This window comes from Vanellus vanellus (genome assembly GCF_965231255.1).
Source record: "Vanellus vanellus genome assembly, chromosome: 14".
Lineage (NCBI taxonomy): Eukaryota > Metazoa > Chordata > Aves > Charadriiformes > Charadriidae > Vanellus > Vanellus vanellus.
Window position 1 is genome coordinate 525,229 of NC_138919.1, and position 18,463 is coordinate 543,691.

At 37.5% G+C, this 18,463-nt stretch overlaps 1 protein-coding gene across 1 annotated transcript in view; it reads right to left on the bottom strand.

Annotated features, from left to right (window-relative positions):
- The window catches only part of CRAMP1 (cramped chromatin regulator homolog 1), a 46,827-nt gene that overhangs the window by 26,918 nt on the left and 1,446 nt on the right, over positions 1-18,463 (bottom strand). The window contains exons 3-6 of the mRNA XM_082490826.1: positions 8,991-9,184; positions 7,185-7,338; positions 4,965-5,048; positions 2,460-2,508 (exon numbers count right to left, since the gene is read on the bottom strand). Of these exons, the coding sequence (XP_082346952.1) occupies positions 2,460-2,508; positions 4,965-5,048; positions 7,185-7,338; positions 8,991-9,184 (481 nt within the window). The remainder of the gene's footprint in view (positions 1-2,459; positions 2,509-4,964; positions 5,049-7,184; positions 7,339-8,990; positions 9,185-18,463) is intronic.

Consider the following 18,463-nt stretch of genomic DNA (forward strand, 5'->3'; position numbering starts at 1 on the left):
AGATATATAGCCGTAAACGGCCATAACTTCAATGACCAAATAGAGACATTCCACACCAAGATTTTGCCATTACTTGAAATTGCCAGCTGATTAAGTTTTCAGGCACTATTTAGTATCTGTAACCTGGGTTATAAACTAGGCAGATTTTAAATATGGTTTTCTCATGAGCACCTCACAGGGTCATTTGTTCTTCCATACGCCATGTAATTATTACAGAAAGCCAGAGGTGATGTGTAACATAAGCAAAATAAGCACAGAATTAGAATGTATAACTCCAGGGTCGAGTCGCCCTGCACATAAATTGCCAGGTAGCTCCTCACAATCTTAGCCTCTCTTGACCTTTCTTCCCAATTAAATGAGGCTAACGTTTACCTAGTTCAGGAGATGATCATCAGAATAATGCATGTTCACATTCCCCATTTTTAATCATTTCGGATTTGCTTTCACTCAAGACTTTCAACATAGCGACAAGCCTCACAAAGCACATTGCACTCAGAGGAAAAGCAGGACTATCACGCTTGAAACAAACATGTTAGAAACTGAAAAAAAGGAACTGCTTGCAAATAGAGAGGGAGATCGCAGAATTATAACACCACTGAGCAAGATGGAAGGTAATCTAATGGGAGATATGCAACGTGCTTGCTTGTGTGAGATGTGAGGCTGCCCTGCATGTGCAGGGGATTAATTCAGATCGTGTAGACATCCAGGTGGTAAAGAAGACGAAAATGTGAATGTTGTTTCCCCTGCACAGTTCGCTCCTCTTCGACTGATAAGGTTTACCCACCAGACAGGGTAAGAGATGCAGGACAAAAAGGGAAGCAAAGATGTGGCCCACATCTGGTAGAAAGAAAGGCCATGCAAGAGCCTAGGCAATTTCTGAACTGCCTGAGAACGTTAATATTACGTACACTCTGGTTTTTGGTTAGAAGATTAATATTAATATTTTCAAATGCAGAGACTCCTGTTTTCAAAATGGTTTGATACAAGACCGGCTTTTATAGCATAAACACCCAGATTTCACAGAAATCATTAGCCCTCATTAACAATTAATTAGAAGAACTAAGGCCTTACTCATGCAAAGTGCTAGACTGAAGCTGCAGCTTGCTAAAAGTCATCCGTCTCGTTTACTGCAGTTTAGTCTATTTGGATAACACAACATTAGAACAGATCTCTGATACAACACAGAGACCAAAACGACTGCCTATATCCTCAACTCTAGCGATATTAAGGACACTAGGGAAGAGAGACTCATCCCAGGACCATTTTAACCGATAACTCCAATTTAAGATTTTAATTTTGCTTTAAGAATTATTTCGTTATATGAAAAAACTTACTGCAAAGATTTTCTTGACAATACAAAACCCAAACCAAGTGGCAATTTCTCTTCTAATTTTAAACTTTGCAGTTAACAAAAGAATGAAACAAGTGATTTCATAAATAATCACATTCAAGACCTGCAACCCAACACCACACTGTACAAAGTGCATCTCCCAGGAGATAAAAGATTAATAAACTGTAAGGAAATCATTTGGAAACTCAGTTTGTGAACAATAGAAAAGCGCAACAACAAGTATCCATTTTATGTAAGGTAAAGTTAAAAAGCCAGCAGCTGCTGAGCGGGCAAACTCTTCCTCCTGTTCACAGGGAAGTTCACTTCATCAATAATTTGTCTGCTACAATGAAGCACCCTGGAAGCACAAATGCCAAAAGTAAAAAGGGATCTGTAACAGACAGAAAATAACGCTATTTTCAAATTGCTTTTCAAGACTTGATTAGGACAAACCAATGCCTGCTGAGCGGTGCCTGCTTAATAGTCACACTCCTTAAAATAATACCCTTTGAAAGATATTTTACTTTAGAATACACAAATTCTAAAAGCAGGACTAGCTCAGAAAATTTCACGTACAAATACATCACGTATTCCGTCATTTCTAACAGTGCAGCAACTTCTAACTCCTTCTGTACTCTAAACATACATCGCCAAGACGGAACCCCCAAATCCCGTGATTCTTTCTCAAAGTGAAAGAGAATGCTCGTTCCTAAAGTCAAGTAAATGCGGAAGCGACTGGAGGGCTGAGGCCTACGGTGTACTGGAAGTGTCGCTTCAGGTCTGAAAGTCAGGACTTGTCAGCACTGTTGGCAGAACTGTTTGGAGATGATGAACCATATTCCCTATAGTGAATCAACATAGTTACAATGCCATGACTTCTGTAAAGAATTCTCATTTCATTACCTTCTTCAACTTCACTCATTGTTTTTTACTAATAACAATTAATGGCTTCATGGAAAACAGGAAGGGGGGGGTGAAAAACAACATACAGCACAAACAAAGAGTGGAAAATGTCAAACTGCAGCTCTAAAAAAGTAAGGAATGGCCCCAAGGCTCTGGATTATCAATTCAACAATCAAGCTGCTGAACAACCCAGGTTTAAGAGTTTCAGGAATAAGTTCTTACTTACCCGGCTTGAATGAGCTCATTGAGTTTAGCTGCATTCTTGTCATCCATACCTTTACATGAAATGGGATAACACAGTGAATTAGGATTTACAGTGATACAGCCAGGACCTGCCTTTGTGTCCTGTTTGGTTTACAACGCTATTACATTTTATTCTCACGCAGAATTGATGTGCATAAATGAGCTATAACATACCCTTTCCGAGAAGTTTTATTTTCATAACGTGCAAGCTTCACACGATCCTCGTCAAGAAATTACATTTTACTCATGGATTAAATGACCCTAGTTTAGGTGCTACAGTCATCTTGGGTTGCTGGGCATTAATCTGAACTGCGGTATTAAAAAGAAAAGCTTCCTCATCTTCCTGCTCAATCTGTGTTGCTAAGGCAGCACAAGCACAACAAAAGAGCATCACGCACTCTCAGCACTGAATGCAACAAAAAAGTAAATAAAAATAATAGAATGCACATGTAGCTCACACTTTTCTTCTATGCATTATACAGAACATTTTTAAATGGACGTTAGGGTAACTTGATTTATATTCCCTAAGATAGTTAGGCCCAGATCTACTTACTGAACAATCAACCTCCCTCTGGCAACACTGAAACTATTCCTGACAATGCTTTTGTGTCTCAGGAGCTCTACATAAGTTATCGCAATTTCTGGGAAGATGAAACTGGGCAAATACCACAAAGGGGGCGGGGGGAAGAAAAAAAAAAGAAAGAAAAAGAAACTACTTTCCCCAGCTGCAGGGCAGACCTCTCAAAGTGGGAGCAGAGGCTTCCAGCTTAATCCCATTTGGTCTTGGAGACTTGAATTTTCCAAGTGACAGTGGGTAAACTACATAACCACATACCAAAGTTATAAAAAGACAGAAGCCCAGAGTATGCATGCATTGCCATGGCGACTGTGCGAAACCTTATTCCCAGTCATAGAAAGGAGGGTCTGTTGATGCTCTTAAGACATGAATATAGGGAAGAAACATTAATACTGATTTCTACTGACAACACAATCTTTCTTGTCTCTGCACCTTCTTTGTCAGAGAACAGTTCAAAATTGCTTCTACAAGATGAATTAACACTGCAGATCTTTGAACAGACAGAATAAAGTCAGTATGAACGTTCACAACAATCTCGTTCATCACACTTCACAATAAAAATCCCAGGTAAGGAAACAATATAGCACAAAAAAAAAATCTGCCAAAATACCACAATTCTATTAGTAATTATACACACCTAGTCATTAAAGCTTTCTTGACTTTTTCACTTTGTAACTAGTACGACTTCACAAAGAAGTGAAAGTATTTTGATGATTTTCCATGTCTCAGAAATTAAACAAAACATGTAGAAGATGCACGATGATATTAACACTCACTCTACAAAAAGCTTGGGGACGAATGAAAAAAAATATACAGATAAAGTATACATGTATGGACTAGCACATACAGCACATGTACCTCTGCCCATTCTCCAAGCTAGCCACATTACAGCCTCTAGTCTGGAAGCCATAAAGACCGTGGGAACCGCATCCCGGGCTGCATCCCCAGCAGTGTGGCCAGCAGGGCGAGGGGTCTCTTCGTCAGGGAGGGGAGTCATAGGACAAGGGGGAATGGTTTTACACCGAAAGAGGGGAGATTCAGACTAAATACAAGGCAAAATTTTTTTACACGAGGGTGGTGAGGCACTGGCCCAGGTTGCCCAGAGAGGTTGTAGATGCTGGTAGATGCCCCATCCCTGGAGGTGTTCAAGGCCAGGTTGGACGGGGCTCTTGAGCAACCTGATCCAGTTGAAGGGGGGTTGGACTAGATGGCCTTTAAAGGTCCCTTCCAACCCAAACTATTTTAACATTCTACAAACGTGGTACCAGGCCTCAGCCGAGATATCTTGCTAATGCAACCAATCAGCATCCAGAAAACGGGGGAGCACTGGTATGGTATATACTCATCTGTCGACACTCACCCTTACAGACAAAACCGGCCTCCAGGATTGACAAATTCAGAACGCATCTCGGTTAGCCAGTAAAGTCGTTATTTCAGATTATGATTTGTAATGCTTTTTCATCTTCAGAGTTCAGTAAGTAAAGATTTAGAGAATGACTTAGAGAAAGGCACCATCCCAGATTCTGCTTGCACAGGCAGAAATAATTGTGGGTGCAAATGATACCATTTACACATTAAATTGTTTAGTTTTCAACAATAATAAAATAGATAATCTAAACTGCATATACATTTACCTGTCATGTGTGCGTATTACATGCACTGCATTCCACAGATTGCAAAAGCTAAAGATATCTGTCAAAGAAAAAGGGGACTAATGCAACAGACTAAGAAGGTCTTTAAAAATAAAAAGACATCTAATGAAAAAATGACACCACAGATTACTGCAATAGAATACAATGAACACAAATTCTGAATAACTCAAAACTGAAACTGTACCAGACATTGTCAACTTCAAGTGTAGATGCTTCAGATTCTACCATATAAAAATAATTTTAAGTCATTCATACTCACATCCCCCAATCTTTTTCCTTAGTTCCCCATAGCAGATTAAGCCATAAAGCTCCAGGGAGGATTTTTTCAGCCCTTGAGAAAACACTGAAAAGCAGAAAAGGTTTAAGTGAGATGCAGACAGCAGATACACAGCAACATCACAGACACAAATCCATCTCACTGTTGAAATGAGTATTTTCAACGATGAGACAAACACCTCATCAAAGGTAAGACTAAGTTCTGTTTCAAGAAACACTATAATGAGACCGGTTCACCAATTTCCTTTTCATGACTTAAATATCTGGGAAATACAGTATTTTTTAAGTTACAGAAAAAACAAAGCAACTTCCACAGAATTTAAACAATTATGCAACAGTTCAATATGCAAAAAAAAAGCTAATTCACAATAAAGCTAACTCTAGTATGACTGAACTATTTACAATTTCTAAAGGAAACGTCCAGGTGCTCTCGAGAAAATGCATATAGAACTGTTTCTTATATGAAAATTAAGAAGTATGTCTGAATTTTCCAGATGACAGAGAATGTCTTCCGTGCACATGAACGCACCCTAGAGATTTAATGCAAATTCTAGAATCTAAATTTTTACATGAAGAATCACACACATGTTATTCAACTTGACCAAAATTTTTCTCCTTTCTCATCAACACACATGATGTGGACATTATTATTGCTAATAGATCTAGTAGTCTATGACAGCACAGAAAGACTGTCTTGTGGTTTACAAATCAGATTAAAATATTTATTCTTGACTATTCATCAAGAATTCAGTTCTCTTTGGACTTGCAAACTCATTTTAATCTCAAGATCCAGGCACACATATTTCTACCAATACTAGAGCTAATCAAACTACTGCACTAATTCTGAAATTCTTACAGCCAATGAGATTTTAGACCTCATATGTACAGATACAGAACTTCATGTTATCCAGAAAACTGATGAAGTTTCTCTATGACACCTTTTTTTTTTTTTAAAGTTCTTCCATACTGTGTTTGCTGTAACATTTTGTTTTAAATAAAATACTAATGGCTTGTTTCATCTTAAAAGGCCATTGTGTTTTGGAAAAGGAATTAAAAAATACACCTTTAGGACAGGTGTTTTAGATGTGTAAGTAGATAACCTAATCTCAGGAACAGTCAAAACAATTTCCTAGACTATACTGCAGTCCCTCGTTTTTTTTCTAGTCATATCCATTTCTCAATAAGGAGTTATTTTTAACTTCAGAGGCTCTGGCCACAAATCATATGAATGAATCTACTATCCAAGCTTTTGATGATGTTAGAGAGAACTGTTTAAAGACCAAAAAAATTCAACCACCATGAAACATGCCACGATTTATGCAACTTAGAATATAGCATCAAAAGGACAGGAAAGCCCTAGAGACCTTTACTTGATCAACAAGCTAATGGGAGAACCGAAATTCTTCATACTTTCAAAAAGTCAAAAGAACTGGGTCTTAGTAAAATCTGTTCACTCTGCAATAGATTTCCTTAACCCGCTATTCAGATCAGGCTACCCGTCAACTGACTTGAATTGTCACTGCCCGTTACTTGAATAGTATATAATTGATAAAAATCAATTATCAATGATCATGTATTACTATTACTGTTACAAAACATCACTAGCAGTTCAAGTAACTTCCCGATTTCCTTCTCATTCAACAAGCTGGAGAAGGAGGGAAAAGAAAGGGAAGCAGGGAATCCTGGGAATATTAAGTTACTGAACCAATGATCCAATTTCAGGTTTACTTAAAGTGTGAGTAAATGCTTCACCATTTACACCTGCATCGAACTACTTATTTATTTCTACATTCCCCCCGAAAAGCACAAAGTAGCACTGGAGTCAATTTGCTTGATGAAGTCATGCCTGACTACTATTTAGGTAGCTGTCCTCAACAGTGTGTTCCTGAGAACAGAAAAACATTTCCTTGAACCTGGCTTTTCCCCAGTATTAACAGTAGGATCAGCATTTATTATGGTGTGGTGAATTGATACAAAAGCAGTGATGCAAATAGCAGTTTTTGAGAAGTATTTTTCAAGAAACATGAAAACATGAACATCAGTGTGGCCACGCTAATAAAAATAAGATGTGTTCACAGACATCCTATTCAGTATTTGTTTTCTCATCTCCACTATTCCTACACTCCATGATGGCACTAAAAGGCAGGAGTACAGTCCTCACAAGACTGAGCTCCACACTAAGCCCACTTTGTTGCATACTAACCATTATCAAAGTCAATGTACTTTGAGATCTTGTGCCAGGTGCGGTAGTAGAAATGGCGGACCTGTTCCTTATTCTTCACCATGCTTGCTGGTTTGCCTTTCTTCTTGTATTTCAGGGCAATGTTGTTCTGGATAGCTTCAAAGTCCTTCCCATGCTGAAGAATAAATAAAACAAATCCAAATACTCAAAACCAAACTTCTATCTTGTCACAAGACAACTCAAACAACATGAGGGAATTTGGGGTTCCTTGGGACATTAGATTTCAATAGTCAATAAAATTCTTGGGTATCAGAACTCAACAGCAGAAGAATAACACTGGTTTCCTTTATTTTATATAAAATGTATTATAGATGTCAAATAAATTACTTCCCAATTTCTTGAACTACTTCAAAATAAAAACTGTAAGTTGCTAGCGAACTTTAAAAAAAAAAACCAAAAAAAAAAACCAAACCAGCTTTACTCATAAATGTGCTAAGTAGCAGAATTGAAAATACCAACTTTCTCACTTAGCTTGCTTTACTTTCCTCTGCGTTGTGCCCCCCTCCCACCCCCCCCTTCAATTTCTGACTATGGTGAATTAAAAGCCTGTTATATTTAACTGTTTCACTTTTATTTACAGTAAATTTCATGTTCCGGTTGTTTCAAATAATAAAGGGAAAGATTATATTAAAAAAAACAAAAAACCAAAACCAAATTAACTTCTTGCAGAAAACATGTTTTTACAGTGTAGGTCATTTAGACGTTTATTCTCAGGGTAAAAATAAAAATGAGACACCTAAGTGTCCTTTAAAACTAGCTAATTCCTACAAAATCTTTGGAGTTCAAAAGAGGAAAATTTTATTTTATACACATTATCACTGAGCTCCTGCACAAAATTTCTTAGTATTCAAAAAAGGTTGGAGCAGATTTAAATATGAAGTGTGAAAACCTCTTTTGAAAGTTAATGACACAAAATGAATGGAAGTGGGGAACCAAACAAACTGAATCCCAAATCCATCTTAGAGTGTTTTTGAACTTTTTCATCAGCATTCAAAAAAACCCCGTTTTTTGAGTGACGAAGGGACTTAAAACTTACATGATTCCCAGCAACCTACTGCAAGTCAGAGGAGTTAAAAAAAAAAAGGAAAAACAGTGTTTAAGTGTTAGTTTTGTCCACAAAATACATACACGTGAATCAAGCCTCCCACTAAAAAAATGTTTTGAAAAAGATGCACACATGTAAAGAAAATCCCCCACCACTTCTTTTGTTTCCACCTTAAGTACATATTTTCATAACAGAAGTGCTCTTAAAATAATCATAAGAACAGGACAACCAGGAATACATCATATGAGAAAAATAAAATGATCTCACTTCTCTTTGTCTCTCAGCCCTGGTACAAACTTTTTCATGGTCAAAGACTAAACGCAGTGCCTACAGTTCTTACTGGAACAAAACATACGTTCTTGTTTGCTAGTATTACAGCATAAGTGTTGCTTCTGAAAGCTGAGATGGGGGCATCATTTATTTATTCTCATTTGAAACAACCATAATTGAAAAATTATTTAAATTATTATAAACATTCATGAATAAAACTCACAAATATTTCCTGTGTATTTCAAAGCAAAAAAAAAACCCTTGACACTTTTGAACTGTGGCTTTGATTCACAGCTGGGTTATAGCCAACTGTATAGACACATGCATAGACAAACAAATGCATATGTGTACTTACAAATGTTGCTCCTGCAAATCTCAACTGAATCAACCTTTTTAGGAATATGCAGACACTAAACGAAGCCATCTAAGCTTGTTATTTTCCTCTACGTTACCTCATACAGTCCCTCGAAGAAAGTATTTTTGTCCTCTGTGCTCCATGATTCCCACTGCCGTCTGACCTTCTTTCCTTCCTCCTTCTCTCCAGCCGAGGAGCCCAGATTTCTTGCCGCTGACTTGGAATTCCCAGCAGGATTGCTGGGAGGAATTCCTGATGTGCCACCAGATGCAGTCCCTCCATTATCCGCTGCTGCAAAAAAAACATGACCAGAGTATTAAGCCACGAAGACAATTTATGGATAGAGGTAACTGAAGAACTCGGAATTTCCTCCTTCTTCATCACTACTGTCTATATGATTTTTTTTCCAAGATATTTCACCCGAAATACAATAGGCAAATAACAAGGCTTTTTTAAATGAAATAAAATCTCAAAGAGCAAAAAACAAGGGGCAGGTTTCAATGGCCCTACTTCATATTTCCAGACATAAGAGAGATGAGCATGAACATACCAAAGCAACATCTAAAAGACAACACGCTCTGATGCTCCTACACCAATGTGCTCTGCAGTTGCCTCTTTGCAGCTGAGGAGAACTTCTGAGCAATGCTGAACAGCGATGTGACCAATAAAGCAAACTAACGACAACAAGAAAACACACTTAATTTCATACCCGGGTGTTTTTGGTCTTGATCCTACTGTGTCCGAAATAACTGTGGTAACACAAGCACTGAAAGGTATCTACTTTAGTTCCTCACATGACAATGGATCTGCGTTCTCAGGAACCTGATCCTCAGCAAAAAGAGCACCATCTCTGACACTCAGCCCACCTAGGATAATCCAAGGTATCCCAAGGATGGCAAGTCCCAACCCCTTCCCCTTCCCCAAATCCTGGTGTGGCTTTTGGGAAAAGGCACAGAAGTGTAATCTTGATTGCACCTTTGTCAGTTATCAGCACCCCAAAGAACATGGACCAGAAAAAAAAAATACGAAGATCGGAAATACTAAAATGAGAATAAAGCCTGATAGAATTAACTGCATTTGCTCTTTATGTAAGTAGGGGACAGGGAAGAAAATGGGATGGAGAAACTGCAGGAAGATGAGAGCTACGTACAATGCAGTTAAGAGTCCATTCCCTCACCTTCACTCAAAAGAAAAAGCCTCTTTTTTCTTTTCATCACCTAACCTTAAACCTGTGATTTATTCACGACAGAAATCAAACCATACATCATGCTTGGTCTGATGCTGTAACAGAATTATCAGAACATTAAACCACAAACAAGGAAGACTTCCCAAAACTGCGCTCCGTTTATTCCATGAAAACGTAACCATTCTCAGTAACCTACGTTTCCGAAAGATATTCTCTTCAATTTTGCTCAGAAGTATTATTTAAGATCTGACTGCTCTTATCAATGCAGGAGTGTACTTAATAAAGCAGAAGCCTTTTAACATTAGACATACATTGCTCATTATAAAGAATGCTTATTACAGTTTCCATTTTTCTGGTTACTGTCCTTTATGTTTTGTGTTTTATCTCATGACAAAGTGGCTTGCCTTAGTTTATTTGCTTATAAATCCAGCTTGTACAATACAGCAGTCCCAATTAGTTTCCCAAACTTATATACACATTAGCACAGTTCTCTCATTTGTATTTAGTCTTAAAAAGTTCAGTTATCTTTTAAAATTCAATTTTATGAAGCACTTTGTTTACATGACAAAGTCAGTGTTTTTATATGCATACATATGTACCCCATTCAAGCACCGGGATACCCCAGTTTGATAATCCTAGTATTTGAAAAAGAGTATCAGAAGAATCAATTGTCATAGGCTTACTATGGTTTAGAGATTTGAAAGACTTGTATGTAAATCTTAAATGTAACTATTCAGTTGCAGTGTAAAAGTAAATCCTCTGGATGACAAAACCGTATTTCTCCAAATCCTTAAAAAGTTGTTTGTTCAGGTTATGAGGAATATTTGAAATCAAACCTGGAAAAGAGCAAGATGCATGAAAGTACATTTTTTTCCTGCATACAGTAAATATTTACTTGATATAAAATATGATATTTTGACCATTTTAAGGTTAATATTTCTTTTATTTCCAGGAATGACTATTTGATCCTTTCGAAGAAAGTTACTGTCACCACAGGGAATCATGTAAGGCAAAATATGAAAAAGAACTGGACATCTAAAGAAAATGCACTTAAAACCCAACTTTCAAATAAACAGCTTGTCTATTTCCTAAAGCCTTCATCAGCCACTGATAAAATAATTGAAAGTTAAGCAATTTAATTCTGGTACTGTGAAGGTATAGCCTTTAAAAAAATGAATCCATAACAAAAACCCAAGTACTTTAATAGATGGCTGAGAAGAAAAACAACAATTTTAATACTGAGAATTGCTTCTTCTGCAAATGTGTGATTGGAATATCACAATTTGCATGGTAAAGAAATACAGATCTTAATATTTAACATCTTTGGTCAAGAAGGGGGAATTCAAACACATCAGTCCTCAATCTCAGTCTACGCTCTCCTGTTGCTACCAGGTCCCAAAGCAAAAGACGTCCTTTATCAAAAGGCAGCTAAAAGATTCTATTCCTGAGTTACTATTCTGATGGCAGACCTCTAACTTTCTACAAAACCAGTTAAAGGAACCATGAATGCGGGGTTGGGGGTTTTGTTAACTGTTGGGTGGTTGCTTTTTGTTTTGGGTTGGTTTTGTTTGGTTTGGGGTGTTTTTTTTGTTTGTTGTTTTTGTTTGTTTTTGGTTTTTTTAAACCCCATATACATACTCAAATAAGTAAAAACCTAAAGGCAGCTGCCCAAATTCAGATCTTACCAAGGATTTTCTAAAGATTGTACAGTACACTTAGTACACATGAAGTTTTCATTATTAAAAAGCATAAGAAGTAACGTATCAGTGAGGACTCTAAATTCTAGTAAGACTGCAGAGTTCAGCAGATTTCCTCTTAGTTGGATGTAAAAGATGAAATGAAGTATGCTAAGGACTCCGCTGATTCAACTTCTACAAAGGATAGGTAGCTCATAATTGCTCTTTTGTTCCTTAATATATTACTACTCTACAAGACAAACTGTAGTCCTGGGAAGTTTATTACAGTCTTTCTTGGTTTTAACACAAATAAATTACTATCCAGACAATTGTTTAGAGTATCATATATGAAGATCTAAAAGTTCTAATATCTTGTCACCTCTACAGAGATCTTACATGCCATTTAATTCTTCCAGGAATAAAGGAGTTTGCTATATCATCCCTTTGCATAAACTTTGTTATTACTGTGCATGGTAATATTTGAGTTACCACAATCCTCTCTAGAGTTTACTGGATCTCCGTTAAGGCAATGGAATGCACTATCTTCTAAAACACGATCTTATAAACCAATTCAGGATAAAAGGAAAAAAAAATAATAAAGACAGTCATACATCATTAAATTACACTCCATAAATACATTCTTTCAATCTTGCTCTACGGGATTCTTGTAACACACAAAACAGCTAACAAGTTTTCATCCCCTCACTAGTGATCGATGATGATGATCATTAATTTCCAACAACAGATTACTTAAAACTTCAGCGATGCATTAAACCAAAAAGGTGCCTTGAGGCTAGCCAGACCATTACTGCTGCAGGAGTGCTGAAGAGGGAGGGGGCTTACTCTAACAATCTGCTTAGGCGCTTGTTCTAAATAAAATCATTTATAAAAGGAGACCACTGCAGACAAGACAAAGCCAAGACGCTCATTTTCACTCTGCCTACTTATTCCACATCACCCAACCACTGGACTGGACACCCACACCGTTACAGCTACAACTCCTTCCCTTCACTCCAGGACACGGTGGAGCACCATCACCTGCACATAAAGGTACAAAGCAGCAAATCTGGATGCATAAGTTCTCAGCATTTTCACTCAGCTTTCAACCCACAGTTTGCAAAGGCATCCGATTTCTGTACTTGGTATCTGCACTGTTAGCCCCAACAAAATCACGGATCAGAACACCAATGTTTCAGAGAAACTTATTCATTCCTTTTATCCTCTACCTATCTGTATGTCCCATTATTAGAACTTCATTTATCTGTGAATAACATCACCTCAAACTAAATTTTCTGTAGAACAAGCTGTCTTCTTTACAGTTCTAATCAAAACACAAACACTTGCAAAAATTTATATAAAGGGATTTAAAGACTGCAATTTAAAAATCTGATATGAAAGTGACGAGCAATGGAACACTGCATGTATCAAATAATTCAGTTGCTGATAGTATCAGTGTCTTATCATGGCTACAGCCACAAGAAGTTCTTCCTTCCAGGCTCTACGTAGCATCTTGGTGTTTGCCTTTTCATTTTCCATTGGCAGCTCTTATACACCAGCTGATTCGTATCTTCTATGCCAGATCCCACATCCACAGAAGCTGCAATTCAGAGTTAGTCCCCACTACACCCAAGGATCTCAACATGCAGACTGGTTCTCTTACTGGTGTTCTACAGGCTTAGCCTGCAAAATCTCAACTTCTTCAGGAGTCACCAGTCAACTGTAGGTGTAACACGTATCAGGGAATACCTTTATAAACAAGATGGTACTTTCACCAACTTTTGAATGCAGCAGACCAAATGCGGAGTGTTATGATGCTAAACTCCCTCCCCAAAGCATAGGATGCGAATGCCAACTTGTAACATGCCAGAAAGTTTCCTTTAAAACATTCTTTCTCCTCTTTTGGGTTCTACAGGAGCCAACAGCAAGGCTAAACTACACAAGATCACCTTCAAAAGTGGTTTCGGTAAAGATTGACATTAAGGAGGCCAGACCAGAAAATACCTCCGAGTAACTATTTTATTCTCACAAACCCACATTATTGCTGAGTAGTCTTACGAAATGTACATCAAAACGTCTGTTGCCAACAGAGCTGGGTAAGGTGCTCATGTTCTATACTTTCCAGAAAGCTTCAAACACACACTGCTATTCTCATCGCAGACCATTCCTCAACGAGCTTTTACTCATTGATTTTAATGAAAAAAGCAATTGAAAACAATCGCCCAAACTTTCTTTCTGATCTCTTGGTAAACGAGCCCCATTTCTAGCCACGTATCTTTCTAACGGCAGATACTGCATCAATGAAGAAATGAATCAGGTGATGCCATGGAAATCATATGTTTTAGGAATTTAAGTGAAGCCACTTGCTCTCTAGAAGCACAACCCAAAGCAGCTGCAGGCTGGATCCAATTTGCTTTCGTCTCCAAGAACTGTAGCTGAGAAGAGAATACAGATGAGAAAGGGAGAAAGAGACAGACACATTCCCTGCAAGTCAACGCTGCAGTTTGATTACTAACATTGTAACTGGAAAACAAGGTTCTACCTTGTATGCCTCCACGGCAAATAGCACGGACTCCCAAGAAGGTTAAGTCTAGGACAGTTTATGCCATATTGCATGGTTATACCATACAGCGTTCTTGTTATGAATTAACGTCCAAAGTTTCAAACACAACAAGTAACTGTCCTACAAAGATATAGACTCATCTTTCTTCTTCTGCCTCTTATTATTTACAAGATTTGCACAATGATGTGTTTAAACATATACAGTGTCAATTATCAACAGGAGTCTACAAACAAAACTATACCGAAGGCTTGCTTCTCTACAGACAGTATATATTCAATATATTATATATCAAATGCAGCAGTATCTGAGCTAACCAAGCATAGCTCTAAAAACTAAACACAGTTTATTACAAATTTGGTTACTCCTCCATCTCCCATAAATCATTATTCTCTTGCTCTTCCATTAGAAAACACCCATAAAGCCTTGTATGAAGTTCCACCTAAACCACAACATTGCGCAGCCTTGCAGGCACGCACCTTTCAAAGCTCAGTACCTACTGCACAGGGCACATGAAAAAATTCCTCCTCTTGTGCGGGATGAGATACTGTGGAGTTCTGGTCCTGAGCCACCCTCACAGGAAGGGAAGGAGAACTGGGGTAAACGCGAAAGCGAAGAATGAATGAAAGCATGTCAGGGTAGGATGGAAGTACCAAGTGTAAACAGGATGGACAGAATTAAGGAGAGTATTAGAACAAGGGACCGTGCCAGTAGTTTTTAAACAGTCGTTCATGCCATAGAGAAATAATGCTGGAGGAATGACATTTCAAATGACAGCTGCAATACACTCTGCAGCGTACGCATTTGGGAAGTTACACTGAAATCGTATTGTAAGTACATATATCAGGTATGTTGGTATATACATCCTCTCCACAGGAGGAGACAGTAGTTAATTCAATCCACATGCTACAGGACATGCAACTTCAGGGGGCTGAAACAAACTGGACTGCTTTCTAGCAAGTTTTATATGTTGTCAAAAGATGGAATGTTTTGATTCAATTAATGTTTTCAGCTAAATAATTCTTTTTTTCAAGAAAGAACTGCTTATTACTGCAAAACAAACCCAAATACTTGTTTGGGCCGTTCAACAAATTTTGTGAATAAACCTAGAGCAACAGCATGAAAGACATCTTCAAGCTTCAGCTTACCACCATCAGACTTTGCTACTATTTCCTCCTGACTTTAGTCTGCATTCAAAGAATGGATAATAACATGGAAATGGGAACACTCCACTCTACCTACTTCAAACTAAATCTACAGCACATGACGGCAATGTATTCTGTGTATGTTTTTACCAACATATGCATATCTGACATATGGTCACAACATACACATGCATATTCTAACCACACTCGCTCCACAGAAAAAACAAAACAAAACACAACACACCTTACAACCTGTGCTCAGCAACCACGTGGTGTATTTGTATTTGAGAAGTGAACTCTCAGAAACACCTCTTTTTCAGCAACCGTACATTGGTCTGCTTCCTCTCCCTCAATAAACCTCCCTGCTTTTGAACTCTCATAATAAACCGCCTCCACCCCACTATTCCTTCAAATCCTCCTCTGATTTCATGCAAGTTACTTTAGGATTGACTTCCAAGGATTCATACTTCAAAAGGTGCGCATTAGGTGAAAAAGGTGTAGACCACAAACTTGAAAATACAATAAAAAGAGATGACCAACATTTGAAAATAAGAGAACTAATTCTAAAAAAAAAAAATATAATGCACAGATTTATGTGTTTGCGCAGGAAATTCGATAAAACTTTCAGCAATTCAAAATGTATTGGCTTTCTGAAGTGAAATAGTTTTCAAACTTTATTTTGCTATGCTTCTTTCTGCGTTGTTTTTGCCTCAAACTCCGAAGTGCAACTCAGTACACAAAAGGCAAGCGACAGAATCCAAAAATGCAATTAAGATGATGTCAGGGTAATCTGAAAATTAGAAAGATACTTATAAGTTCTACTAGGCAGAATTTGAGAATTATTATTAACAATCTTCCCTGAATAACAGTAAGGAAAATTGAAGAGTCAGCAGCTGCTGGGCAGGCAAACTCTTCCTACACTTCACAGCAAAATTCACTTTACCAATAATTTGTCTGCAACAATGAAGCACCCTAAAAGCACGAATGCCAAAAGTAAAAAGGCATCTGTAATAGACAGAAAAAAGTACTATTTTCAAAATTTTTTTAAAGCCATGATCAGAACAAGCTGAGTAACTACAATCTGAAAGAAATTAAGTTTACTGATTACACTTCTTTGAAAGAGTTTTCACTTAAGAATACACAGATTCTAAAAGCAGTACCACTTTAATAAAATTTTAAGGGTTACACAGCACTACTGAAAGACCATGACAAAAACCAAGTTTCTGGTTTCACTGGACCAAGTATAAGTGTAGTCTAGACACTCCTGCTGGCCAATGTTAAAATTACCTTTGCAGCTATCACCTTGATTGTGACACCAAAATGGAAAAGCTTCCAGTTTTCAGAGCCGAACCAAAGCACCTGCATTCGAGCTTTTTATCATTTTTATACTTACATGGTGAGGAGAAAGTTGGTGGGACAGCAAGTGGAAGGATTTAAGCCTGATCTTTATTAATAATCTTCACCCTTCCATTATACCTCTACTGGAAGCTAGCTCTGCAAGACACTTAATGCAAAGCCCTGTAAATTCTGATCACAAGACATTCCATTAGGGAGAATTCAGACAAGCCTGGAAAACCTGTCAGTATGCATCCCTGACTGCAAAGAACTCAAATTAGAAAGGATCCCACTCCATGGCTCTCTTCTCCAAGATCCGACAGTTATAATCCCAACTGTATCAGGGAAATCAACTTTAATGCGTTCACATCAAAACTAGCCAGGCAGAGCTGTGGCTGCTCTTACGATTGAAAAAGTGAAAACACAACCATAATTCTGTGACTGATGGTCACCCTAAATGATTTGAGAAGTTTCCCCAAACCTGACAACATAGTCAGGTACAGTGATTACAAGCAGACTGATTAGTGAAATAATTCTTCTTCTTTCTGTATATAATTTTATTAGGGTTATTTTGAACCTGAATTGCAAAATAAACAAAGTTTACTTTTCAACTGTGTTGATACACCTAGTGAAAAATCATTCTGCTGCTCTAAAATTTAAAATAAATGTTTATGTACAAATATACACATGAATATACATGTGCACAAAGATACATGTATTTTGTTCGCATGTGTATATGTGTCCAAAGCAAAAAAATTTCAAACACCTATATTCAACTTGTCAATCATGGACAACATGTATTCCAAAGAAACACCTCATCGCATTTAGTGTTATTTACAACCCCTGAAATAATTAGCTATAGCTGAACACTCCTGGGTATTTTATCTGTTTGTTTATTTGGTTTAATGCAACTGGGGGAGAAATCACGTAGGCCTTCCTGTTCTATCCTCCAACATCACACATAGGAGTTTTCCACTTTAAAAGTTTTAAGAGATTAAAGAGGACTTACTAAGGTAGTAAAAAATACTTTAGTCAATTATATAAGCTAACTGTCGAGCAACCGAGTTGAAGAATTTTTTTGTGATATGGCAATAACTAAAATATCATAATTTGCACTGTTTTATTACTGTAACACAAAACTATCATAATCGGTACCATTTACCTAATGTCCTGCACACACATACCACTGTAGTGGACCAAAGAGCGAGGTAATCTCCAAGACACATTTATGCTACATGGAGTTTTATTTTCTTTTAGCAGACAAGAGTAAACTTTGTTATTACAAATATTGAAGAAATCTCCAAGTGTTGTTCTACTCAAAAAACTAACAGAAAATAACACTTGAGCACTTTTGCACAAGGCATCCAAAATTAGTCTCAGGTACAGCTGAACTACAGTGCCAGGTGTCACCCAGTAACTGCTGGGCACACACAATAGCACCAAGATATTCAAACATCCCAGCTGTCTTCTAGCTGCTCAAGTCAGAAACAGCTTTGAAAAAAAAAATAAATCAAATTCTTGTCTACAATGCTAAAGTGAAAAAGTGTGTCTATGTACATACACACATACATTCAGATGTATACAAAACAATCTTAATAAAAAACTCGAATTACATGGCAATGCCCAAACGGTTCTGCAACAGTAATGCAGGACTCACAAAACCTTAGAAAC